We start from the raw sequence: 27714 nt of genomic DNA, 5'->3' as shown, positions 1-27714 counted from the left end.
CGAGGTGGTAATAAAACTGGCAGGTTTTTAAATGCAGCTTGGTGTGATATTTTTTTCTCCGCAGGGAAAGAGAGGTAGGGTATGTGTCGGAGGGCAACACAATGCACGACGCTGAAGTAATGTGCTTTTATTCTTTTTAATGATGGCCATTTATGGGTATAGCCGTTGCATTGCACACAGTCATCCACAGCAGAGGAGAGCAGTTTCTCCAGACGTGAGAAGTTGATTTTTTGAACTGTTCGGTGGTTCTTGACCTGTTGCCTCTGCAGACAAATACACTGTGTGTGTGTGTGTGTGTGTGTGTGTGTCCAGGTTTAAAATTTGGTGATGGCGAAGGCGATGTTCTCCAAGGCGGCTCGAGCCTCGGAGGAGGGGAAAGCCTGGATGGCCTCCAGAGCCCTGTTGCCATGGTAACAGCATAAGTCCACCGCTGAGCTCACGCCTTTCTCAGACTTCACTGACACCAAGAGCTGTTAGGGGGATGGAAAAAAAACAACACGTTAGCCTGTCACGTCGGTGTCGCTCCCGTCAACCACGACAAACCGGCGGGAGCCGCGGTGAAGTTGGCGCACACTGAAAGTGACTGGATCGTTCGGAGGCAAAGAAGAGAAAAACAAAACAGAAATCACATTGTATAACACACTCATATAAACTGCCCCCGGCACCACTGGAGGCAGCTTACTACATTTAACGACAAGGGAAACATTTCAGACTCATCGCTGAGAGTTATACGATAAGAACAATTGGAAGGCCATTTCTGACGGTGAGAAGGGAGAAGTGCTGGATTTCATGTTACTTCTGTAGGTTCTACCCGGGCACCTCGCAGCCTCTCCGGTCCTTCTTTTAGTCTCCTAATCATGGCACCAGATCACAGGTTTTGCTACAATCCAGGTAATAAATTGCACTGAAGTGCAAAGCAGGGAAATTAAAATGCCCTGCTCACCCAACGATGTCAAGAGATTGTGATGACTTTTTCCTTTTCCCCCCCGGTGTGACTGCCTACATTTGTGAGTGATTTGAATACCAATATGCTACTTCTAAATGTTGTATCTAGTTTAAAATAAAATCTCAAAAAGAGAACTTGATCATTTGGAGAAAGTCTGTGTGTGTGTGTGTGTGTGTACACAAGGCTTGGGACACACAACATACACGAGGAAGTGGAAAACATCAAGTCAGAGCCGCCCCAACCAGCAGCTTCAGTATTCAGACGGAGTGATTTGGGAGTCTCCTCGAGTCTTACTGCTGGTGTGTTGGGACATCTTTTTGCTGGGGGCGTAATAACTCATACATTTTGGAGGTGAAAGTCCCCGTAGGCATTCCTTCTTTAAAAAAAAAAAGAAATGTCAAACTCTGCATCACACTGGCTGCTTATTCAATTTAGAATAGATGATTTTTCACCCACATTTTCCACCATCTTATTTCTCAACTCTGTTTTGTTCTGCATCACTAACTTGATGTTATCTTTTAGTGTTCCACATTCTCCTCTGTTCCATAAGCTCTAATCAATATTTAGAACAAGTCTTTTTCCTTTTTTGTATCTTGAGTCATTTCTTTTACACACAGACTTGTCATTATGAGTCAGTGAATGGGTTGAAGACGCTGGAAGACTTCAGGTGTGTCCTCCTCACTTCTTTCATTTAGTCACATTTTCTTGTATTACAAGTACAAAAAATATTGATGTTTTAAAAGATTATTCATGTCGAACCAATGTGGACTCAAGAAAAGTCTGTTTTTGGGGTTGTTCTCTAATTGGGAATGAAAGAGAACGACTGAGAAACGGTATAAAATAGAAGTATCTGTGAAGATTTATGGTTATTTATCAGAGTTAATTGGATGAAAGCACATGCTAAATCAATGTGAATGCCAGAAAAGTTCACAAAGTTCCGCTAATTACGCATTCCCATCTTTGCGCTGAATCAAAGCAAAGTTGGGTTCAAGGTCTTTCCTTTTCCTCTCTCAAAAAAAAAAAAAAAAGCAAAAAAAAAAAGAAGCACATCCCTCCCCTCTGTCCTGCTCTCTGCTTTCCTCCTCGCTGTCCCCTCATCTCTCCTTCCCCTCAAACTTCTCCCCATGTCTCCTTTCGCGACAGGTCTGCTGAAGGAGATTCTCTCACAATGCCACTGTCCCAGAGCCTGAGTGTCTCCTCCGCAAATAGGCCTCGGTAACCGATCCTCGCCGCTCCGGTTTCAGTCGGGACCAGATAACCCCCGCGACACCACCGGACCCCTCCCCTGTAGCTTCGGTCTCTTCTTGCACCCCTGTCGGCCCTCCCTCGTCCCTCACACATTGACTTTGGGAGGCTCATGTCTCAACTTTGATATGGGTTACAGTGAGGAGACGTCCTGTTTCTCTCGGTCAGATGCCGTGCCAGTGAGCAGACGGGTGAACAAAACAATGAAAAACGGCGCTATCTTACTGGAAAATGCAACACGAAGGGTAACGCTGCATTGTGAACAGAGGAATACATGAACCAGGGGGCTTACCTTTGAGTAATCCAGCTGGTTCCTCAGTGTTGTTGCCTTGCAGAGAAAAGAGAGAGTAAGGTTGCCTTAACATTGTGATCATTTTTTTAAAGAGTTACAATTTGATGAAACTGAAGAACTTCAAACTTTAAGTCAAGAATTTCGGACAAAAAAAAAACAACCTTAATTTAAATCTGTTGCTACAGTGTGTCTCAAAAGCCCAATTAGTCATTCTCCTCGAGATGAAGTGTTTTAATGAACGGAGAAAAGTGTGAGTCGGATCAAACAAATAAACACAGGAATTAAGTCGACCATTCATTTGCTCCAAACCCTCTAAAGCCTTAATATCACTATTTTCTACATTTAAAGGCGAAAGTGTGTTGATAATCCAGGTTGCTGGCATTGAGTAAACTCGGTGCAGCATGTTGGTGGCGGCACGCTCATAATTCATTTTCAATTCTCACAGGTTATATCAGCAGAAAAAGTGTCAGACAATCTGAAGAGGAAAAGCCAGGAGATTGTTAAAGTAGGCAGGTGAACACGGACAACCACCAAACAGTTGTTGAGACGCTTCAGTCGGGACCATTCGTACCTGCTGCAGCTGCTGACGCCATCTCTCCTGGCCGACGAGCTGGCGGTGGAAAACCACCGGGGCGGCGCTGAACCGGAACGACGCCGGCTCTCCCGCGTCGCCCTTCACGAACGGCTGCAGGTCAGAGTTCAGCTGCGGAGGAGACAGAGACGCGTTGGCCAATCAGACGACAGTCGGGCCGAGCTCATACTTTGTGACTTCCCGGGCGCCAATTAAAGCAGCCTCAGCGGTGAGAGCGTGAACAGGTGAGCGTGCACTCTCCGACTCTCTGTCAATGAGCAGCGTGTTGAACAGCTAGCCTGGTGAGGACGGCCGTCCTTAGAAGAACTCGCTGCGGTTACGTCCCGTGCTGAGATTCCTTGTAGCCACTGAGGCCTGCAGACAGGCAGCTGCAGGGAGCCACAGCAGGAGAGGACGTACGAACCACAGCACTGAGACTCTTACCAGTGACCTTTAGGCTGGCATCAATGAGATACCGCCTCTGAACCTTGAGCGATGTCAGAGCGTCTCCATTATCTGCTGCACATTAAACATGTGTATGTTTCTCACCGAAATGTGAATCACTGTCAAAAACTGCTCCATCTACGAAAGAATAATTACATTCCAACAAAGCTGCCAGTCCCCCCCCCCCCACATATTTCTTGTATGAAAATCAGTTACGATGTGAAGTTACACTTTTAGGGTCTTTAAACAAAGCTGTGATTACCCCAAAAAGTAGCCCACTGTTGTGAAAGTTGACCTTTATGCATTTGTCCTCCGCAGACAAACTTCCCTGGTCTTTGCTCATCACGTTAGACTCACCTTGTGTCCCAGTGATATGTGCTTGCCGTACGTGAAGGCCAATCTCTGTGACCGCTTGTCGTGTTTGGCGAGCTCCATCGCAGCTTGACAGCTCTTGGCCAGCAGCGCCCCGTGCGACAGGAAGGCGCGCTCCTCCCACGCCGCCACGTCGACGCAGTCAGTGGGACCGTCCTCCTGCAGGGCGAACAGAGGAAGAGACGCCGCGCGTCTTGAGCTCGCACTGCACAGAGCACACCAGCAGCGGTTCAACACAGTCTTACATGCGGGTTCTTCGCTTATGTACACACGCGGACAGAATAGTTGGTACCCTTCTGTTGAAGACATAAAAAAACACAATGGTCACTGAAATATCTTGAAACTGACAAAAGTATAATAAATAAAAATGTACTGAAAATTAACTAATGAAAATCAGACATTGCTTTTGAATTTGTGGTTCAACAGAATAATTAAAAAAAACTAATTCATGAAAATATCCTGGACAAGAATGATGGTACCTGTACCTTAATATTTTGTTGCACAACCTTTTGAGGCGATCACTGCAATCAAGCGATGTCTGTAACTCTCAATGAGTCCAGAATGCCTTGGTAGTCTTGGCAAGTGACATCAGCTCTACTATCGAGGCATTCTGGAGAGAAATGTGCTGCCCAGTGTCGGAGAGCTCGGTCTCAGTCGCAGGTCATGAGTCCTCCAACAGGATAATGACCCAGAACACAGCTACAAACACCCGAGAATGGCTAAGAGCAAAACATTGGACTATTGTGAAGTGGCCTTCTATGAGGCCTGATCTAAATCCTATTGAACATCTGTGCAAGGAGCTGAAACATGCAGTCTGGAGAAGGCACCCTTCAAACCTGAGACAGCGGGAGCAGTTTGCTGACGAGGAGTGGGCCAATATACCTGGCGACAGGTGCACAAGTCTCATTGAGAGTTACAGGAATCGCCTCAAAAGGTTGTGCAACAAAATATTAAGTTAAGGGTACCATCATTATTGTCCAGGCCATTTTCATGAGTTTATTATTCTGTTGAACCACAGTTCAAAAGCAATATCTGATTTTCATTAGTTCATTTTCAGTACATTTTTATTTATTATTACTTTTGTCAGTTTCAAGTCATTTCAGTGACCATTGTGAGTTTTTCTGTCTTTAACGGAAGGGTACCAACTATTTTGTCCACATGTGTATATATGAAAGACTTGATAATCGAGAAAAAGTAAATCCTCAAGCGTTTTCTAGAAGAAACGGACGACAGAAGAGGTCAGAATTGAAACTTTGTTTGAGGGACACGGTGAACGGATGAAAAATGCACCGGCAGTCAATTACAGCAGAACCAAAGCAGCACAGTCAAATAAAAGGAAACTGGTAACTGACAGCACTGTGGTCAGTTTTAGAAAGACTCTTATTAATTGATGTTTACATCCGTGTTCGTCCAAAATGTCATCACTTCCTGTTAGACATTTGTGTGAAGTTGTCATTGCCCAAAATGTGTATCGTGAGCTCACGGCGACCTTCGACCACCAAATTCGAATCAGTTCATCCTTAAGTGCAAGTGGACGTTTGTGCCAGATTTGAAAAAAGTTGCTCAATGCAATGCCGAGATATTGCATTTACGAGAATGAACGAACAACCCAGAAAACAGTCCGTCTCTGGCCACGGCTGTCTCCGGGGCGGATGTATGAAACAGCTGTAGTTTCTAGCAAATGTTACTAAAACTCAGGTCAATTCTACATTTGTCGGGGACTATTTTCAGTGGCGGATTAATCCACATGTGGTGCTCTGAGTGAGTATTTCAGGCAGCAGGATGGGATATGTGCAACAGTGTGGCTCACTGCTGTGTTTTTTGAAAGCTTTTGGGCAACAAAGGCTTTGGATAGACAGAGGACACTTGTTAGTGGGATGGATTTGGTCTTTTCATGGGAGGTTTTGGAGCACAATAGCAACAACATTAAATATCAGCTTTTTTCTTCAAGTTATTCTTGATCTACATTTGTGTGGTTGGAACGTTTTGTAACGTTGTCTGTTTGTGGGTTAACTGCTTTGAAGTACCTTTATGTACGAAACGTGCTGTGCAAATGAATATGCCTTTATTTTTAGTCTTAAGCCACTCATGTTGGCTCACTGTCTTTGACCCCCAGGACATTTTATAAAGGGACAATTTCAAAATTCCAATGGTGTAGTCTGCCATGCAGAACAGGTGCTTTACCTCAGCATTACTGTTATTCTCACTGTAGATTCCTTGAACCACATCACCGATGGCACTCGAGATCAGTTCAACAACCTGTCAAACAGATTAACAACACATTTGGGTTAAAATCTCAATCTTAAAGCATTATCAGAACATCCAACTATAGTACATTCACACACCATCCTCTCATCTGTAAGACAGAGCTGAACAATGGGATCGATCTGCTCAACAGTCAACATGTCCATCAACAGTCCAGTTGATTGTCCTTGGACTCGGGCACTGAACCGACAACCTTCTCCCTCGTTATAAATCACTCTGGCTAACAGCCTCGATTAAACTCCTCAAATGTAGATGTGAATGAGGTCGATCACAACAGACCCACTGCTCGGTTCATCAGTGATATTTCTAATTAAAAAAACCAACACAATTTCCCCCGATTGAAGCGCGGGCCATCATCTGAACAGCTGGTTTGGTGATGAAATCGGAGGTGAGACGAGGGGTTGGAAACCAGGTGAACTGCCACGAACTCCGCCGCTCATTATCGGGCTGTATAGCGGAGCTCCTGTTGATCCAGGCTCCACTTCATTCATTAGACTCTGTATTTATAGAGAAGTCCTGTCGATGGAGACTGATCAGATGTCTCTCCGGTCCGAGGGGCTGAAACTGAGCTAAAAAGCCAGATGGTGAGACCGAATGAGACCCTGTCCAGAGAGCAGAGGGGTTAACGAGGTTTTGGAGCGATGATCCGACTCTTTGCTCTCCTTTTTTTTTCTCCTCATTGCAGATTTGTGTTATTAATTATGTTGACACTTAAAGAGCATCTAGACATTGGTGGTTTTCTGCAGAAGAGGCACAGAGCGATGGAAGCAAAAAATGAAAAATAACCACTTCTTCCATCGTCAGACTCTTCCCAGGACAAGTCAATCCATGTACTGCACAAAGAAAAAACATGCTGCTTTTGGGGAAACTGACATGAGATAATACATAACTTCCTACCTTAAAAAATACATTTAGAAAAGGGCAATGACTAAAAAACGACATAAGAATTTAGGGCTGGACAATTAGTTTAAGACTGCAGTTGCTCATTTCCTCTTACAGGGGGCATGCATGACTACATTTTCGCTCACGGGCCCCTTATCAACCACCAGAGGAGAAAAGCTGCATCTTTTCAAATGATTCCTCAAAGTCTGGCTCTAGTGAATGGGTGAAGCCGATCCCTCCCGTCCTCCATTCACAGCCGCAGTGTGTGGAAAGAGGAGCGGAGGCCATGCCCGTACGGTCCAGATGAATGGAGTTACATTCAGAGCTCCTTCAGCTCGTCCCAGACATCCTCGGTTCATCAGAAAAGTCTGGTGACGCTGGCCCGCTCCGTCAGCCTCGCAGTGCCCTTTGGGTAACCCAATCCTCCGGGGGAAAATATTGAGGAAACCCGAGCTTTCGCCCACAGACCTGGAAGGACAATGTGCCTACAGTATTACCAGATGTGGTGTCTCTGCCTGCTTTGGGAAGTGGGGGCCGGCGGGGGTCTTTTTTTGGAAGGTATCAGATATGCTCTCCCACTGCCTCCCCCTTACTCCATTCCCAAATCCAGCCAGATCGTGTTTTGCCGACAGGTCTGCGAGGGTGGGGTGGTGGGGGGGGCGGGGGAAGAAACCGGAGCACCACGGTGAGATTACTTTACAGTTTGTACAAGTAGCGGCATAGGTTTCCTCTCAAGGCCACGACACATGATCTCCATCGCTCTCACTGACAAAAAAAGAAATGTGGTTTATGAGAAAACTTGGAAAGCTGCAAGAACTACTCATCGGTCATCCTGTGTATGAAAACGATGTGGGGCAATGACCACACACGAGCTGCAAGGAAAGATGGCCAGACAATCCGTTGAGAAGACTCCAACTCTGCACACTTTGGAAGCTGGTCCAGTTATAAATATCAGACAATTAGCAGAAACTACCTATGTGTCTTTCTTCACGAGTAGCTGAACCAGGGTGGATGTAGTGTTTAAAAGAGCACTCCATGAATTTCACACATGGAATTCAGCTTACTCATCACGGGGAGGACTAGTCAGCCTTTATGACGATCTGCCGCCCTTTAAAAAACAAAACCTCTTTTGCAGAAAAATAACCCTGATGATGGAACCTTTTTATTTTTTTACGAACTGGGGTTGCTGGGCTTGAAATGAGTGGGCTTTTAGGAGACAGGGTCTTGTGATGAATGATTTCCAGTTGCATCATGGGAAATGTAGTGTTTTGTTGGAGCTTGACCCATACTAAAGACAAGAAGTCAGTATACCTCGGCCGTTTTGATTTTGACCATTCTAAAAATAAAAAAAAGTCTGTAACTCATAAGGTGATGGCTCCCATCAGAGTGTAATCTTTATTACCACGATAGCTACAGCATGTAATACTTCATCTTGATTGATTGGGCCAGTAATAGAGAGTTAGTCTTCTCAATTTATGGCGACAGACACAGAATATGGATGATGTCCTGTGAATCTTTTTAAGACCCCCAATTTCCTCCGTTTGGAGGTAAAGCTACAGATGAATCGTGGACAAAAGGCAACATGAACTCTCAAAAAGGAAGGGTTTTAGTGACCTAACTTCCCATTCCTGTCACTATAGCTTGGTATGATGGTCTTTTTTTATTCCTGTTTGCAGTTATCTAATCCCCCTTCTCCTTGTTCATAAAGCAGCGAAGAACAGCTTTCACAAAACCCCAGCCAAATACGAGCATCGGCGCAGACTGTGGGTTTGCCCTCCGCTCATTTTGCTTTGCTGACCTTTTCAAACACGAGTATCTGCCGGCTATCGGATGTCCGTCTCCTTATTACCCTTAAAAAATAATAATAACAACACCCACTTTGGTGTGGATGTTTCCTGTGGCTGCTTCAGATTACAGTCGCACTCCCGCAAACAGCACTGCAGGTTTGTTCGGACTAATCATTTCAGGCACAGTCTGTGTGGTGTTTTGGTGCCACTTGAGTTTTGAAACGGCATCGCTCTCACCTAGACAATGAAAGGCACCACAAAGGGACGGATCGCTCCCCAACTTCAATTCAGCCAGTTGCAGACATGCTCGCTGTGAATGACCGCTTAGCATGATTAAATCCTCGTTAGCTCAAGTCATCAGCAGATCTGCCATCATTTTCATTCCCAGCGTCGTCGTTTCTTCTCCATCCTTTCAGGGAAACAACAGTATCGACTCTATTACTGTAATTTGCTGCACAGCCACAGATTGACAATTATTGGTCATAGCACTGTAGCGCCGACAAATCCCAATGAAAGCTAATTAGCACTGTAACGGAAACGCCACACCTTTGAAATGATCTTTAATTTACGAAAAGGAAATGTTGATTGCTTGTAACTCCTGCTATGTTCCCGACACGAGAAGCACCGTGGATGTCGCTTACATCACATTCTGGGAGGGCGTCTCTTTGCTGCCACAGAGCAGGACATAAACTCAGCCCAGTTGAGTGCCGAAGACGAAGCTGCAGGGAAGGCGATAAGGGCCGGCGGGGCTGACGGCACAATTGGGAGAGAGAGACTGTTATTTTGATCCGCTCAGGCAAACCGCATTCTGACAGAGCAGCGTGGTGACAGTATCTGTCAGCGAGGGGTTACCAGGCCGCGCAGCAGATATGATCTGTGGTGCACTTACGAGACCACCATCACACACGTGCCTTCAAAACTGAGAACTCAATAAGCAGGATTCCCATGGTGTGCATGTCTATGGTGTCTCCTCCACCACATCGACCACCATACGCTGTTGTCAAGGCCGGTGTCTGAAAAGGTGTTTTTTCACAAAGATGAGACCTCACGGTACCACCTACGCCATTGGTTCCCAAAGTCCTGACACTTGCCAAGCAACGTCTGCTGAAGTTGTTGCCCGGAAACACATGTTTGGTTGCAGGCAGCTTGACTGATCGTTTTCAGAGCTCTAAAGAGAATGACGTTCGTATTAGCTGATTTCTTGTTGGGAGCGGTGCTATTTTGTTGGGTTTTGCTTTCACTGATAAGTAGCGAGTGCCCGCTGATGCGTCAGTTGACACGGAAGTTGCAGTTGCTAGTTCTGTTTAAATTCTGTGTTACTGACATTGAACACATTGCGTCCATTATTTAAGGTTTGAGCCCCGTTTCATGCTTCTTGCGATCAGCACAATGCGAACGTCTCGTCAGCAGACCTCTGTTGCCTCGCTCTGTTGTGGGAGACTAGTCAACTTTTTGAAAGCTGAGTGACACCTGTGATTGACAGCTGCTCCGAGTCAATCATTTTGACGCGGTCTGTGCGACCAAGTCTTGAAAAGGTGCGCGGCCCGATGCTCAGAACCCCACCGCGCACAGTCGCCCAGGCAGTGATTGTGCGAAATTTGTCGTCCGCACCACGACGACCAAGCTGACCGTGAGGAGCACAAAACAGGTTCAACAGAACCCCTTTGTACAGCTGTGTCGGGCTCATCCACTCATCTAGCTAGCTAGCAATGTAGGAAAATGACGTCTCCTTTCTTACTCCCATCTACTGAACTCTGATTGGTCAATTGTTTCTCTAACTGGCAGAAACAGCCATCGGTTGGAGGTCAATCTCACCCACGCTAGATGCCATTTTTCTCTTGTTATTTCTCATGAATGCAGCTAGGCTAACTTTCTTTGAAGGAAAGATTCAACCCCATTATTCATTTGGCCAACTAAACTCTTATTGGTCAATACTCTAACTAAAGGAAACAGCAGGACAACAACAGACTTATTTGAGCTGCTGAACGAATTTGATGGGAGGTTATTCAGAGGTCTTGAACCATGCTAATCCTGCTGATCATCTCGCAGCCCCTCAGATTCATCTTGCAGCCGCCAGGTTGGGAATCACCGTGGCTTTGCCGTTTGAGTGAGAAAGGATCTCTGGAAAGTGCCGTGTAAAAACATCACACTGATGTATGCTGAGCACCAGAGATTTAGACAAAATAAAAACACGGAGGTATTGCAGATGGGTTGATGAGGACGTTTGCACTGCGGGTACTCTGCTTTGTGAAAATGCCTCTCAAAAACAGAGACTATTCCATAAATACCATGATCCGTGGGAACTCTGCAATATATAATCGTTGCGGGCGTGAGTTTGGATGTGGTCGAGAAAAGTATGGATCAGGGTCGACACCTTACAGCTCCATATATTGGACAGCCGGGAGTTTTGTCAGGTCAGATGTCTCACAGGGCTACAGTTAGTTTTACAGACAGACCGGGTACCTTAGTGTTATTCAGTTGGGCAAGTCCGGTACAAGCATTTGCCAGCAGGAAGTCGCCGCTCAGGACAGCCATCTTATTCCCAAACTCCATGTCCTTCAGCGGGCCGTCTGAGTCCGTCCACCCCTTCAGATCGACGATCCCGCGATGCACCAGGAACGCTGTGTGGATCAACTCAGTGATTTCTGCCAAGTTCCGCTGGCTATGGAACAGAGAAAAAAGAAAAGAATTGCATTTTAAAATCACAGCTTTTTTATTTTAAGGGAGGCGTTCCGGAGGCTTGACGGTTAGAGAGCTTTTTGACAGAAACCTTTTCATTGTCTATACCGGTGAAATACGCAGGTTGGAAAACTCATTGGCAGCATCACGTACAGGTGTGCTGACCACAAAGGGATGAATCGGAGACAAAGGATTCGAGAGTTTCATTTCATCCCTTTAGCAAAAGGGGAAACATCTATTTCGTCAACAAAATGCAATATGCAGTCTTTTTTTTTTTTTTTTGACTTAAATATGCAACACAGCTCCTCAGGGATCATCACAGTTCATCCAACTGCTATCTGAAACATTAACCGAGTAGACAATTTAAAAGAATAAATGAATGTGCATCTTTAAAAAAAAGATGCGATTTCTCAACAGCTACAATTTAATTTAAAAACCTTTCAAGTCAAAATCAGCGTACTCGAGGACATAAACTAGCACATATGTCAGACGTCTTGCCGCACAGCGTGCAGGGAGAGGGTTGTGTTAAAAAAAGAAATTAAAACTCATCATTAGCAAATAACAGCCATTCTTGATTATGAGAGAGAAGGCATAAAAGTGGTCTTTGAATAGAGCCTTTCAGAGCAGCCTCAGGGAGGATATAATCAAATGTTGATTCAGCCATTGGTGGGGGATAATTAGGCCCCTCTCCATATGGAAGGAGCTCGCCACGCTGCGACAGGAGGGATCCATCCAGACAGGGTTGGGTGCGCTGATAGCCACTTACGACCTTCTTTCAGCCGCTGTGAGAACCTGATGAGCCAGTCGTCTGCCTTGCACTCCAACCCCTTCCAATACACACACACACACACACACACACACTCTCTCTCTCTCGTCTTGTAGCCAGGTAATTGCCGTGTTCGACGTTGGCGTGGAAAAGATGTGATTAAAATTCAATAATGTCATCCGTCTCGCCTCTCAATCACATCCATTGTCTGGTTGGTTTCGCAGCTCGCTGACGCAGAGCAACAACACGGTCACCCCGAATGAGAGTTAATAAAGTTCAGGGTTTGAAATAAGAGGAAATGAATGGATTGGCGGCCGCGTGTTTCTCGAGTCGCCTCGGAGTGATGACTACGCTCGGCGGGTTTTAAAAAGAGGAGAGCTCGTTGTTTAGGCGATAAAGAGCGGTGGCTGATTTCGGGTGACAGGACTAACGTTTTAAATGTACCAAAAGTCGAGGTCAGCCTTCTGACCGTTTACTTGGTTGTTTAACTTGAAAACTAAAAAGAATTAATACTCTGATGAATCTGCCATCTGCTTGTGCTTTTGGCTCCACTTCAACACTCCATTGTGACGATCTATCAAGGTGGAAAACACGGTTTACGTGACTTTGACTAAACTGACAAGCACAGACCACTTGTTGCAGATAGCCCTATAAAGCAATCAGGAACTGGTGCCGACTGTGGTCTCAATTCTACATCAATATTCTACAATGAAATTAAACAATTAAAGAGCACTCCCTCGATTAAGCATCACGCTCCTAAAAGATTGTAGAAGTAACAGTGGGTCGAAAACAATGCAGAGATATAGTCTTTTTTATTCCACGCACTGTTCTTCCTTGTCAGAACCTGGCGCCTACATTTCCCACGATGCAAAGCGCCCGCCATAGGTTTGGCTTGAGATTTGGGTGTGCCACTAGTAGCGGCGTGAGTCGCTAGCCTCAAGCAGAGATCAGCAGCAGGCTACAGAGTTCTAGTACACTAGATTGTTTTCATTTACAAACGTGTAGTCTTCGGGCCCTAACGCTGACTCAAGTGACATCACACGAGGCAATTTATCAGACTTCATACAGCTCCCTCTGGAGCAGCAAGAGGCTTAATACAACACTTTTTTTCACGAATGCAATAGTGAAGTTCCTCTGAAATTTATGATTATAAAGTTCTCTTTTATTTATCATCTTTATTTCAGAAAAGCAGTGGATCCAACCCTCTGCAATATCTATAGACTATATTGTAATATAGTACATTTTATGGAGAAAGCCACTGAGAAACTATTTATGGTTAAAAGAACCAGATGGTGGTGCATGGTTTTGGCAAATTTACCAAATGATAAATCCGGGTGCTTCATCATAATGCTGCAAAAATCCTAAAAATGATATTGCCATGAAGCAGTCCGCCTAATCATTAATTTGAAAAATTTAAAAGAGTTTAATACACCCAAAGATATTAAAAAAAGATAGCTGTGGTGGCATAAATAGTATGGTAAAATCTGCCACGGGGACAATCTAATATAGTCTTGCAGCATACATACGGTAGTCCCATCTCCAAACTAATTCATCGGGTGAATGGAGAGATCAGAAATCTATTGGTTTGATTCAATGGCCACTTTCCCATGATCATGTGGAAGACATGTGTGAGAAACCCACCCTAACATGAACGAGCAAATATAAGCAAACACACAACCCTTGGAATTACTTTGAATTTTTGATCTTAAAGTATCAGCCACCAAAAACCCAAATCAGTTGAACCCCGGTGTAGCCGCATCCCAAAGCTGTGCTTCCAATCTAGCACTCCTGATCGGTAACAGTGGAGCTTGGGGAGGAAAAAAGGGGGACAAGGGGGCCGGTGTATAAATAGCTTTGGTGCCCAGTTGCATAGCAACCGACGCCATCTTGCCGAGGTGCAACGCCCCTCACCACGCCCCTTGTCCTAACTGCTCTGTTCCATTTTCCTCCCTCCGCAGTCTGCCTTCGCCATCAAACGCAGCCTTGCGGATGTGAGTGCGTCCCCCTGTGTGATTTAAAGAGGCAGCCTGTCCATCAGACCGGCTGTGTGATGTGTTCGCTGGCACGGCTTTCATTTGTCACAAGAAATTAAGAGGTGTGGTGGGTAATAGTTGCACTATCTGTGAGAGTGTGTTATCTATCTATCCATCTATAGATCCGTCCATCCATCCATCCATCTACTCATCCTTCCATCATGGTGGTGCTTTTATGAATCATTAGTGTCAGGCAGTAGAGTGGGAAATGTTTCACAAATGCTGCCTGTCAGGAGGGAGGAGACCATCCCCCGGAGGTTTCAATCACCCCCCCCCACCCACCCACCCCGCCCCAGCCCAACTCCCTCCATTCTTCCATCTGAGGTGCTAATGAGCCCGGGGAGAGGTGGGGGAGAGAAAGAGCGAGCACGATAGTGCAAATGAGGTGATCAAGACATGCTCTGTGTGTGTGGTCTATCCATCACACATGAGTGAGGGAATGCTGCTTGTTGGATTCAGTGATCCAGAGTCACAGCGATGCGAGCGCCTGGTTTTGACATGAGGCGAGTTCGTAAGAACTCCTCCTGCAGAGAGACACGACCTGGCGACGCAGTCTCGGCCTCACGGCCGTGAAACCGACCGGACTTCAAGCGCTTCTGCGGCGCCCGGGGTTATTCAAATTCGTTCTAATATTAGGATGTTTCTGCACGGACACGGCTCCGCAGCACACGTGTGCCTTGTGCCAGCTAGCAGTAAGAAAGAGGCCTTTCAGGCAACCAGCGCACAGCCACGCCAAACACAGCAGTCACTTCTGGAAAGCGCTTGGCACACATCCCCGGTCTGAGCTGCATGGTTGTAGCCAATGTTTGTGAAAAAGCAAGGTAGGCCCTCGGGGTGCTACCTGAAGCATTCTAACAGCAGCACATTAATACCACTGTCAACACTTCACCTTTGATTCTGTATAAATAAAACAATATATGTTGTGGTTCCAGACAGATCACTAAGCAATGTCCTTTCATTTATGTGAAAACAAAACTAAAGAGTCTACAGCGCCCCCTGTTCAGAACCAAGAAGTTTATCATCAATAGTTTTTTCGAAGTTGTGGTGAAGTAAATATAATAATTAGCCAGAAGGTGGTGTCAGAATAAAAAAATAAAAATAAAACAATCACAGCTAATTCATTGCAAATTATGGCAAATGTTTTGCTGCCAACAGAAATTATTTGCAATTTAGTCAAGCATGCAAACACAAAACACAAAGCGCAGTCGAGGCTGATGGGAATGTCATTAGGTTTGTAAAAAAACAAACTACATTCCCATTTTGTAAAAAATAAAATAAAATTCAAAGAATGTTACAAAGTGAAATTTGGACATGATGATGGTGTTAGAAGCAAAGTAAGGGGATCACCAAAGTTCAGAATGTTACAAAACAAAACAAATTGTCAACCTGTGGTGGTCGTAGAGAAAAGTCATCCCTTCCGTCGGCATTAGGATTCATCCTCTGAGGAACATGAATGTCTGTACATTTCGGTTTTGTTTATTAAATGTATTTCTAGTAGACGTAAAGCCATTTCATTGGATAAGTGAAAATTGTGACCGGTTGTTGGCGCTAGATGATGTGGCCGTAGGATTGATCATCTGGGGACCATGAGTGTCACATTTTACGGCAATCCGTCTAATAGTCGATGAGATTTTTCCATCTGAACCAAAATGAGGGCCGTGAAAGAATACAGGTTCGAGACACTTTCCGGACGCGGAGGTTGCTCCTGAATCCAGATCCAATAAGGATAACACTTTAAGGCCGATATATTAATGTATGTAACTGTTAGACAATATGAATACAAAGCAGAAACTGAAAGAACTTTTTGAAACGTTTTTTTCCCCAATTAGCTACAATCTAAATACGACAAATCATTTTAAACAAACATCCCATCTTGTAGCTGTGGTTATATCGCCCTCACATGCCATCATATTCGCAAGATGATGCAGTGCTTCATTTACAGAAATTGATATGCACGATGACCACAGAGGACACGGTGGACACCGGGATTTTATTTCACTATTTATCCTCCTGCAGCCATGTAACAGGGACGAAAGCGGCATCGCCTTTCTCGCTCTGCTTGGCATGCACATTTACGGCTCTACAACGCAATGCAACACATGTTTACTGCCCACTGTTTTCTCCAAAGCAGCACATACAGTACAATGAGAATTGGAATTTTTATGCTCGCGTGTGGTTACGGATAGAAAACAGCTGCAGACTTGCATTACCAGCATGAAAACCAGCAGTGGTACGGTACGGCCGTAATGCCCAAGCCGTGAGTAACGTTGGTGGACACCATTTAGCATTTGAGAAACATTTTCAAGGGCTTAATATTCTGATATTTGTTTTTTTATGCAATAGCGAACGATTACATTTTTTTTACAATTGGCCAGGCTTTAGAGAATGTCCTGCATGGGAGGAAGATTGATCAGTGCATCCTGCCGATGTGGACACTTGCACCAGCTTAGAGCTGTGAAGTCAAACATGCAGGAGTGTTCAGGGAGGGTGGCAGATGTCAGGAAGTGTGAGAAACATCAACAAACCAAAAACCGAAGCCAGAAGAACAGCGTACTGGAAAGTCGATTGATCTAATTAGCGATTGGCAAAGCTGCAGCGCACACATGGAACCCGTGGTCCTTAACTCGCCGTCTTGTGCCTCAAACCAATGTAAAACAAACATTGCAAACTGTTTTCCTGCCGTCGGTAACTTCAGGTTATTGTACCTAGGGTAGATGCCGCTGACCATGTCCTGAAGCAGGAGGTCGGAGGCCGCGTGGTTCGGCCCCGCCGCCTTCGATAACAGCAGCACGATCAGTCCCCTCGTCTGGAGGTTGCTCCTGCTGTCATAGACGTAGCCCCTGCAAAGAAGTAGCAGCCGTAGATTGAAGTACAAACATCAAAGACATGTCATTTAACTCAACTGTATACTTTAAGAAATAAGCATCCACCATGAGCTCTGGAGGAAAAACGTTTTCCTCGTAGTCCTCGACAACCGAATGCAAAGTTCGCCACCGCGTTTGCAGAACACAAGGCAGTGTGTAGTCCAATCTCTCTGAGCAGCAAAGGACTTCAACACAACGGGATCAACACGTAGCATTCAAGTTTCCAACATCTTTCCCGACACCCTGCTGCCATCTGTTGTGAAGTGCCCGGTTCCAGTTCCACCTGCTTCCACTGGCCCGTTTTAATGAGCAATGTTTAAGAGCCGGGAACAGCTTGGACACATTCAGCTACGTGGTTTAAATAGAAGGGAATTAACGTCGGCTAGCATATTACACCTGAAGTACGGCTCTCTTTCTCCTTTGTGCTAAAAAATGCAATTCACAGCAGGTACTCGTGTGTGCAACGTAAAGGCTGATAATCACCACGTGGGTTCTAATAGTGTGTCACAAATAATTATGCGAATTAATTACTACTTGAGAGCAGTGAGGCTGAACCAAAACGGTAAAGTTAACAAGTGACAACACCAAAAACAACGAGTTGAGACGGTGAAATGCTATATGGAGTCGAGAGAAGCCGCATAGTCGGCCGATAATCCTCTGTGGGTTTGCCACGATGAACGATTCCTTTGAGGTATTTGAGCCAATGTTAACAGAAGAATATTGATTACAGCAGCTTTAATTAATTTTTTTATATATATATATATATATATATATATATATATATATATATATATATATATATATATATATATATATATATATATGAAAAGGAACAAAGCAACCGAAACACTGTTGCGACTTGATGGCACAGTGCAAACTAAATGTTAAAAGGACTGTTGAGCTGAATGTATAGTGCATGGAAGATGACAAATACGAGAAGATAATTGATCAGTCTTGCTGTAGGATTGTATAAGTCTCTTGGGCTTGGTGTGTGTGGGGGGACAGACAGAAAAACACACCCATGAAAACGCACACGGAGCCCGGAGGTGGCTGCCTGCGTGGCGGGCAGATTAAATATCTTTTCGTCTCTCTGGGGAGCAGTTAGACAGAGCACCTCTAATCCCGTCCCTATGGGAGCCCCTTGTGCCATGAATCACGCTCTCGTTAGGGGCTCCGAGGGAGACAGGCAGCCACGCCCCCACCTCCGCTCGATGCCCAGACACCGCCCCCCCCCCCCCCATACACACTCTCTGACCCACCCCTGCACCACATAGGGGAGGCGGAGGAACCCAAGGCAGAGAGTGGATGCGAGAGATAAAGCGTGACGAGAGGGAGGGGAACCGGAGAAAGATGGAGGGAAGAGAGGCCAGACAGAAATGAGAATGCCAGAAAACATGATAGGAAATAAAAAAAAACACACACACACCAGTGATTCAGTGTTCTGGTGCTGAAAGGGAGAAATAAAATACCCTGAAGCTTTGTTCCTTTTTATATTACGATACAGCTGACATCATGCAGGGCCGTCTTAAATCACTGATTTATTTATGGTCAATCAAAATTTGTGCTCAATGGGAAAGCATGCAGAAACATCGCCCGCTGAAGAGAAGCGGCTCTCCCCGTGGAGAGTCCGGTTTAGCCAGTGGCCTGGCGGTGGCAGATGATTAATATTTGTCACTATCCACACCAGCACACATCAATCAATCACAACCGCCCTCCCGCAAAGGGGTGGGGCAAGGATGGTGTGGGAGAACGAGAGACAGAAAGGGCTTCAGAGCGGCGAGAGCGAGAGAGAAAAATGGGCTGCTGTCTTTTAAAAAGGGTTGTGAACAGGTCACCACGCCTTCTGATCTGCAGCACAGGAATTTCAGGAACTTTAGTGCAGGGGCCAGAAGTCATGCATGCAAACGTGTGTGTGTGTGGTGGCGTATTGATCCTCTGCCTGCCTCTTAGGTATTGAAAGAAGAATGAATGTGCCCAATACGCCTGCACTTTTCCTTGAGGACAGATTTTAAGCAATGCGTTCGTCTCTACTGTGCATTGCAGATACTTTATACACGGTCATGATGCGTTAATTCCAGTCTCCAGGACTTGATTCTCACGACTCCAAAAGGCCTGGAGTCCAGCAGGTGGTTCTTCTTCTATGGTGAGGGAATGTGCCTCCTGCCTTGAAAACACTTCGCAAAGGCCCTGATAACAAGGAGTTGGTTTTAAAAGGCTCTGAAAACACATTTAGCGAAAGGAAAGAATCCACCGCATAGTTTTCTTCAAACGATGTTGGTTGTTCCACTTCTGAGATTTATGCACTTACGCGTAACGTCATAGCAGTAAGGGGGCGTTTGTTTCTGTTAAGCAGATACAGCGATTTATTTTTTAATGGTAAACTAATATTTTCGAAAAGTGGCCCTGTGGAGTTTTCTTGTATTCGACTTTTGTTTATATTCTGTCTTACTCACCAAAATGCATTGTGTGTATTATCTTACTATCATATCTTAAAAACACGCTTTACGACCACGTTTGCGTGCTAGCAGTCTTTCCATTGCTTTTCTTGACCTTCCATCAGTCAATGAAAGAACTCTTCCTGCATGTGCACGGCACAAGCAACAACAGCAGAACTTCTAATATGCATGATTAAGCAACAACTTAAAGCTAATATTGAGATGTAAAATCAAAAAAGTTGATGGTGAAGCAAGCGGGCACACTGTTTTTGTAAACACGTGTCGAGCAGGGGCGTCATTAGGCCTAAATGTTCTTCAGCCCCCCCCCAAATAATTTGGCATTATTGGCTTTAAAAAAAAAAGAAAATCTTTATTTTTATTTTGGTGACGTCATTAAATTAAACTATTGTTTCTCACATGGACAAGTTATTTATAACTCTCACATGCTACATATGTGCGTGCGTTCTGGTTTGTATGTTTTCTCCCCCTTCAAATTACAATCCTGCTCATAATAAAACAAGTCAAAAGTTGACACTGTCAGGTCCATTCTCCATCCATTGTGTGCGGCCCCTTTAAGAGTTAGGATTTGGGAGTGACGCGGATATGAAAGCTAGTTTATCCGTCTTTCCTTTACAAGCAGGAAAATGATCTCCCTCTTTATTTGAGAAAAGTTCATATTTGTGTTGTCAAATTTCACTATGACCCTGAAATTTTGTCTCTCGTGTTATCATATACTGAATGCAAGCAAAACTACAGAGCAAAATCACTCTTTCTGACTGAACCAATCTATGAACTGTCTGAAACAATGGATATCTGCTGCCCCAAATAGGCCCCAAAAAAACATGCCGCTCCGTTTGGGGCTAAGCCCCCCCTTTCTTTGAATCCTAGAAACGCCCCTGGTGTCGAGGCTGACGATTGGCAACAATTTACCTCGTAACCTGTGACATCTTGACGGAGCTCAGTGACCCCGCGGCAAATATTCCTCAACTTGGTCTGGCATCGATGAAAAAAACCCAAGCCATTCATAGGTCTCAAGACTGGAGGGGATCTTTGATTCCAGCATTCATTCATGTCCACAAAGTGGCCGAAATAATCAGGTTAGTTAGGCTCCATTCAAAACTAATCGTAATGGGCACAGTATTGATCGAGGTATCGAAGATCGAGATCGCAGAGGGAAACGGTGAGAAAAGAAACCGCTGGAAGGAAACACTAGTGGAAGTCGAACTCTCAAGGACTGTCCTTAAAGCAAGTTCAGTTTCTCCTCCCGGGCCCGCGGTCCCCGTCGCTGTAACTCCAGACTTTGGGGCAAAGTTAGCTGAGCTGCAGTTTTTTGAGAATGAAAGGAAAGGGAACACCGAAACCCAACTCCACGAGGGTCTGCCTGTCTGCTATTGTGGATATTTGTATCCGCCGCGCGTCTGAGGCGGAGACACAGTGGGAAATACGAACCAGCCAACCAAAGCTGACAGTGAGGAGTCAGACTGTCAAGAGCTATGCTACCCCCCCCCCCCCTGCTACAACACCCAAATGGATTGTCATATCAGATTTAGGTGTATAGGTTATTACACCCTTGGGCTCCTGTTTCCAACACACCCGTCTGGATGAAGTTTGAGGACTCTCTCCTCGCTCTCTTCCCTCGGTGCTCAGACTTCCTTGATTTCTTTGATAAAAACACATGAGAGCTGCAGGCTACTCCCATCCTAAAGCGATTGGATGATATTTAGACGATTGTCACCTGTTCTAGCTCCTCCATCGACACACGATTGTGGCTTTGCAGTTGCATCACAAATCAGCTCAAATATCGCTTCATACTGGACAGAAAGACATATAGATGGCATGGCCATGAGTCGGTTTAGGAACATTTAATCTTAGTGGATTTATACTGAAAAAAAAGAGGCGACTGGGAGACAGTAAACAGTCTTATTTTTCACTTGAATGCAGGCGATATGAAATGTAGAGTATTTCCCTTAATAACGGAAAAAAACGTTTAAAAAAAAAGAAAATCTTTCTCTGAAAGTGAAGCATTCACAAAAAGGACCAAGTCGTGTTTTTTTCTTTTGCTGCCCTTATTTAATTTTACATCACTACTTGCTGCACTTACTAGTTAGGCCTACTTTTCAGAATAAAATGTTCCATTAAAAACAATGTTTTACATAAAAAAGCAAATTAAATAATTTTTTCTTCTTTCCTCTCCCATTAATCGTCTCACGATCCCTCAGGTTTCTCCTGTGACCCTCTGGACTAAAGTAGCTAACTGTACATATGAAATAGTTCAAACTAGCAACTTTACAACACTTACAATATATCCACTACTTTTAGTTTTGATACATTAAGTACATTGTACAGCTAATACTTCCGTGCTTGAATAACCGTAAGTAGGATTTTGAATACACTTGTAACAGGAATGTTTTGACATTGTTGTATCGTTGCTTGTGAGAGAGCTTTGACGAATAGGGCTGGGCAATAATTAAATATGATCATTGATTATATTTTTAAATGATCAGATCGTGATGAAATCCTGTGATGAGATATCGTGATACACCATCACGTTGTCTAAATTGACAACAACGAGCACAAGCTAACTCAATTTCTCAGATAATCGGATTATTTTGCACGAAAGTTCTAAATGATACGCGTAAACACTCAGCACTTCTCATTCATCAATTAGTAACTCACACAAGAGTATATGAAACCGTGCGGTTATTTCATATAGACTGTATACTTATTGAATTACCAGAAAACATGCTGTATCGTGATTGTCATCGAGGTGTTAAAGTGACCTAGTTTGTGATAGGAGACTTTGGTCGTATTGCTCGGCCCCGGTTATGAAATGATGACGGCTGTTTTGATATGAATTCCTAGGAGCACGGCTCCAACGGTGAAGTCTGGTCAGTCTTGTTAGACGTTTGCAACAACAGCAGCGTGTGAGTGACATGCGTGAGTGAAACGTGTCAGGATACATTTCGCCGTGTCTGATGAAGACCAACGCATTTTCTAACTTGATCTTAACCGCGGTTACACCACGGTCCATTTATCACAAACAATAATACACGCAACGCGCCTTCTGAAAGCTACCTTCGGATACACCAACCTCTGACTGCGGTTGTTGCTTGACAGAGAAAAAGAAATATTGATTACAAACAATTTCCCTACATGTCAATAGAGTGGTCTCACCTACGTCACGATCTCCTTAGTTACGAGGTCGGTCGGCCATGTTGGAGTACATACAGATCCTACATGGCGGCGAGTAAACAAGGAAGTGCGGCGAAAATACAATACTTTGAATCACTGGATAGTGCATCAAAGGTTCGCTACCTGGCCAAATTGAAGGTTATTGGTAACTTGGATCCCTATACGATGAGTGCAGATTGTTTCAGTGCCGATCCTACTTATCTTCCATCGGTAAACTACGCCAACATCTACACGTATCTCGTGAACACCACCAGTCCTTACACAAAAGACGAGTTGGAGTGCTACAAAGGGCTCGACGCTTATAATCAGTTTGTCAGTGGATGGGTCCGAGACGTCAAAGCAACGGTCGTCGAGAATTCTCATCTCGTCATTGGAAGAGTAAATATATACAGATCTGGTCCGATATTTAGCAATATTCAATGTTTACTCAGTGCAAACAGACACGTGTGTTTGTTTACATTGTACATGCATGTCATTGTGTGCGTGTGTGTAGGAATTAACTTTAAACTAACCCCTAACTTCATCCATCGGTGTAATGTAATGTAATGTAATATATATATATATATATATACACATACACACGTTATATACGTTATATACGAGACGTTAAACTCATATCAAGCAATGCTGAGGCTGCATCTCTGTGTTTCGCCTGTTGTACACGCTCGACACGTCTCTGGTACCGACTGCTGTCACGGGCCGATGAAGCTTCGGTAACCTTCTCATGTAAAAGTTTAATTTATATTTCCTTCATTAAATACTGTTCACAAACGAATTTGTAAATAAAATCACTGACCACTTATAAAGTGACCGCACATACTCGAGTGTACGCCAAATTCCATTCCTTTATATCTCGAGAGATGCGTGACAGCCATTTCTCGCGACGTCGCTTGGATAGCTCCTTCGTGTCATTTCCTTGATGTGTAATGACCGCTGGCAAACGAAAGAATGATTTCTTGTCTCTAACAGCTCTGCTGCCACAACCAAAGACAGCACAAAAGTTCACCACCGATAGGTTATGCGACTCAGCCGTGCATGCCAGTGGCTTTGTGTGTACTCCAACATGGCCGACAGCTAAACTGTGACGTCACACGAGATCACTCCATAGAATTATGAAAGGGGATACTATGAATACAGCTTCAGGTGGGGTCAAGTGTGCTTGTTTGTGTGTAAGCCACAACATAAATATCAACACACAATGACAGGGCAGTGGAAAAAACGTTTGACCTGAATGTTTTTATTCTTCTCATTAAACAGTGGCTACACAGGGATTTGAGTAGACACATCAGTGCAACATTTTCAGAAGTGAAAAAGATGATTACAAGTTAGAGTGAGCTCCAGTAATAATGGAACACCACTCTGACCTGTGACACAATGTCATACGTGCAGTTTGTTTTAGTTATCCTCATCTTGTTCAGTGCTACTGCCTTTAATACGCATTCACTGAGATTCAAGATTAAAGTATATTTTATTAAGACTCTCGGTTGGTGGATTAAATTCATGCCAAAATGTCTTGATTCAAACAATAATCTTCTCTTTTAAAATAAAAAAAGTCATTATTAACTATCTTTGAAACTTTCCTAACAGACAAGAGTCGTGTTTTTTCCCCAGATGTGTGACTGTAGTTTGGTGTGGCGTTTCCTCCACGGGGGAAACAGCCCCGAGCCGCAGCTGGGAATAAACCAGCACCGTTTCAGTTTCAGCAGTGTTACCTTGCAGTGTTGAGCAAAGGGTGTCGCGTCCCGATCAGCTTCCTGACGTACATGGCAACATTGCTGAGTTCATCGCTGAGCAGGCAGCGGAGACTCATGAAGGAGGTCGGATATCCGACGATCTTCTCTGCGTCGGAGACCACTTTACCCCAGTCCGACGGTCCGGAGCTGGCCAGCACACTCTGCGTCCTCAGTCCTCGGCTGGACAAAGCCTTGCAGGACAGTCGTGACCATGTGGCCGGAAACATGTTCTCTCTTGACTGTAATGTTGTTTTTGTAGTTTGTAGACAGGTTGCAGGTTGATTACAGTGCCATTCAGGTGCCCGCCACCATCTTAAAGTCGTATCTCCAGATTCAAACCGCTAGCGGTGTGACATGTTCTTAACCAATACCGCATTAGTGTCGCTCATTAAAACGTAAAATCCGCTATCATAAAGGAACTAACCCACTGTCACGGTGCGAACAGTGAGCTGTTTCACAACACAAGACATGTCGGTTACTGCGAGCTGCCATCTTTAAATACGTAAGACGTTACGTCGTCGACAACGTAATGACGGCTTACGCCCAATTCCGACAGGACACGCCCCATTATATCAAGCAGGAGAGCACCTCTGACGACACTCCGTTAGAAAGTGAGACACTTTTACATTGCTTTGTCTTTTGTCAAAGTCCCACTCTGATAGAACGTGAAATGAATCAATGAATACATTCCTTTGTTTTCAGTGCTTTATTCTGCAAGTGTAAGATGAAGAAAGTGTCCCCTTCGCTTGGTCAAATAGAAACGTTTACAGTTGGTTGACACCTGTCGTCCCTGTCCACCACTGGGGACGATTGCACAACATGAATGTGGAAATACAAAGCAAGTCAATTATTATGTATTTAGAAGTCTGGTCAGCTGTGAAGTTGTCATTCACTCACTACCAACAACAGCTGCTTGCCAGTTGTGCTATATTTTCAAGGTAAGCTCGTGCCCCAGTACAAAGCAGGAAACAAGAGTTTACTTTTCTTTTTAAATGTATGGATCTTGTGTATTAAATCACTTTTTGTGCTCATTAATTAAATAGTGAATCACTAAATTCTGTGACAGTCAAAAGAGCCCGATGCATCGATTGCCAAAACATTTAGGGTTGCTTTGCCTTGAAAACAAAACTCTAGGTCAAGTAAGTGTTTTGGTTGACTGGTGCGCACGAGATAAGTGTACAGAGAGCCAGAAGAGAGGTGAAGTGCGGTGCGCCTGCTTCAAGCTCATGTATCCGTAACCATGAAGTTCTCCAGGGACGTCCAATTATAAAGTTGTGTGGAAACTTCGAATGCTCCGGACACTTCGATAGCATAATCAACATAATCCACGAGCTCTTAACATTCTCGCTGATTGCCTTTTACTAACAATAATCCCTTCCGAAGCAAGTGTTGTCAACATGTCTTCATAACTCATCCCCAAGCTGAAGTAAAGCTTAATTAAAGGGTCTCTGCAGCTATACCCACAAGGACGGGTGCCTTCAGCAGGTGGCGGATGGGATGAATGACTCGCCCTTGTGCAGTGCCAAAATGATTTCATTTCTTAATTTGGCCCTGTGAATTCATCAAAACGTGCGGACAATTTAATTAAATTGAGGCCAGGTATTATAACTTGTGCGCACAAATTCTTCTTCTTCTTTTAGATGTAAGGGACAGTCCTGCCTCCTCATTTTAAGCAAAGTGTTTAAAACCCCCTCATGTAATACAATCCTTGTTCAATATGACAGTGCCACAGTATGATAGGGAAATGCACTGACAGCGTTAGGTCCAACAGCTTTCATTGAATCCTCCATCTGCTTACTGCTGGACTGGAGGCAGCGTCTGTCAAGGACAACTGAGGTAACATGCTGCAGTTTCCTTTGCTTAGTAGACTCATCAAACACACACATATACATTAACCTATGCTTAAGGAAAACTGTATCAAGTGTCGCACTTTTGTTTTTAGAAATAAATGTCACAACAATATTTAGTTTCAGCGAAAGAAATTTCACCAGAATCCACACGCTTTGTTTCAATTCTAATCAACAATCAAAATAAAAAAACAGTATTTTTCCTTCACATGTCCCTATTCACACACATGCCGCCACCTGCAACACTGCACAGTGTATCACCAGGAGCATTGCCGTCATATTACGCTATGCCGCTGTGGCTGGAGCAGCAGTGCGATGCAGGCGAGTTGTTGCTTTGCAAAGGCATGGCAGGAGCAGCACTGGAACACACACAAGTCATCTCACCCTGACCCTGCGTCACGGTTCACACCTCCAGTTTTTCCGCCTCAAATGGGTGTCACAATCCCATGAGCACCCCCCCCCCCCCCCCCCCCCCCCCTGGCACTCTCAGTGGCTTTCCACCTGCCAACTCATTGTAATTCTGTGACAGCATGTAGCACACAGATGAAACAGGTAAATTCCTGCCTGTAGCAAAAATCACTTATAAGGGGATCTGCAACTGTTTCATATGCCAGTAATGACCCTGTTTTTGTGTGTGTTCTTTTTTACAGTACCTGAGTGGCCTCTAGCTGAGGAAACCCACTGTAAAACATCCTGCTGTGACACTGCCACAGCATTGTCACGTCATGTCAAAAAGCACGTTAAAACAGCCGTATGACAGCATCAGAATGCATGTGCATTTAAAACGTGTAGATGTGGATGTAAACTGTACGTGCAGGGACATGTTTGACTTGTGATATGAAAAAGGGCAGCATTTCGTGAACTACGCTCAGGTTCTATTAAGTGTGCCAGGATACCATGAGCATGCACAAAACCAGGACCCTTAAACCAGTTCACCTAAATGGAATGCAGTGGTTTTTGATGTTATCAACTGCTTTGCTTCTGAAATGACTGCTTTAAAAACGTCCATATGCATCTAGTTGTTTTCCATGTGAGGCATGTGCAGGCTGTGTACTGTCTGCATCTAAATGACCTATAGTATACTATTATTTATTGGAAATAGTGTTGAAAACAAAAGAGTGGACTGTCAACTCCTGTTTTTGTCCTTTCACCTTAGACTGAACGGGAGTTCATGTTCAAAGCTAGAATTGATCAGTTCAATAATGTGATAAAATAATGTGTATGAATTAGTTTTAAAATACTTCCTCGTCTCTTACAAGTCCAATAACTGAACTAAAGTATTCCTGCAAACATGTTTAATTTCATGAAAGCAGAGCATCAAAATGAAAACAGAGGCTTATTTGCACCATGCACTTTGTTAC

General features: G+C 44.4%; 1 protein-coding gene across 1 annotated transcript; it reads right to left on the bottom strand.

The window, feature by feature from the left end:
• Positions 1 to 167: 167 nt before the first annotated feature.
• pdss2 (prenyl (decaprenyl) diphosphate synthase, subunit 2) lies at positions 168 to 24988 on the bottom strand. Its single transcript, XM_079287334.1, has 8 exons — positions 24486 to 24988; positions 16988 to 17122; positions 11268 to 11466; positions 6055 to 6129; positions 3856 to 4029; positions 3055 to 3186; positions 2484 to 2519; positions 168 to 470 (listed from the first exon to the last, which is right to left on the bottom strand). Exons 1-8 carry the CDS (start codon positions 24731 to 24733, stop codon positions 315 to 317), a joined length of 1155 nt encoding a protein of 384 aa, XP_079143460.1. The 5' UTR covers positions 24734 to 24988; the 3' UTR covers positions 168 to 314.
• Between the last annotated feature and the right edge of the window lie 2726 nt (positions 24989 to 27714).

This window comes from Melanostigma gelatinosum, assembly GCF_949748355.1.
Source record: "Melanostigma gelatinosum genome assembly, chromosome: 16".
Lineage (NCBI taxonomy): Eukaryota > Metazoa > Chordata > Actinopteri > Perciformes > Zoarcidae > Melanostigma > Melanostigma gelatinosum.
This window is presented reverse-complemented; position numbering and strand designations above follow the sequence as displayed.

Excerpts from the sequence above, each read along its gene's own strand:
- pdss2 (XM_079287334.1), bottom strand. The coding sequence starts at position 24,733 with ATGTTTCCGGCCACATGGTCACGACTGTCCTGCAAGGCTTTGTCCAGC. Across the intron at positions 11,467-16,987 it reads GTCAGCGGCATCTACCCTAG|CCAGCGGAACTTGGCAGAAA; the intron begins GTACAATAACCT and ends TCTGTTCCATAG. Across the intron at positions 471-2,483 it reads ACCAGCTGGATTACTCAAAG|CTCTTGGTGTCAGTGAAGTC; the intron begins GTAAGCCCCCTG and ends TCCCCCTAACAG.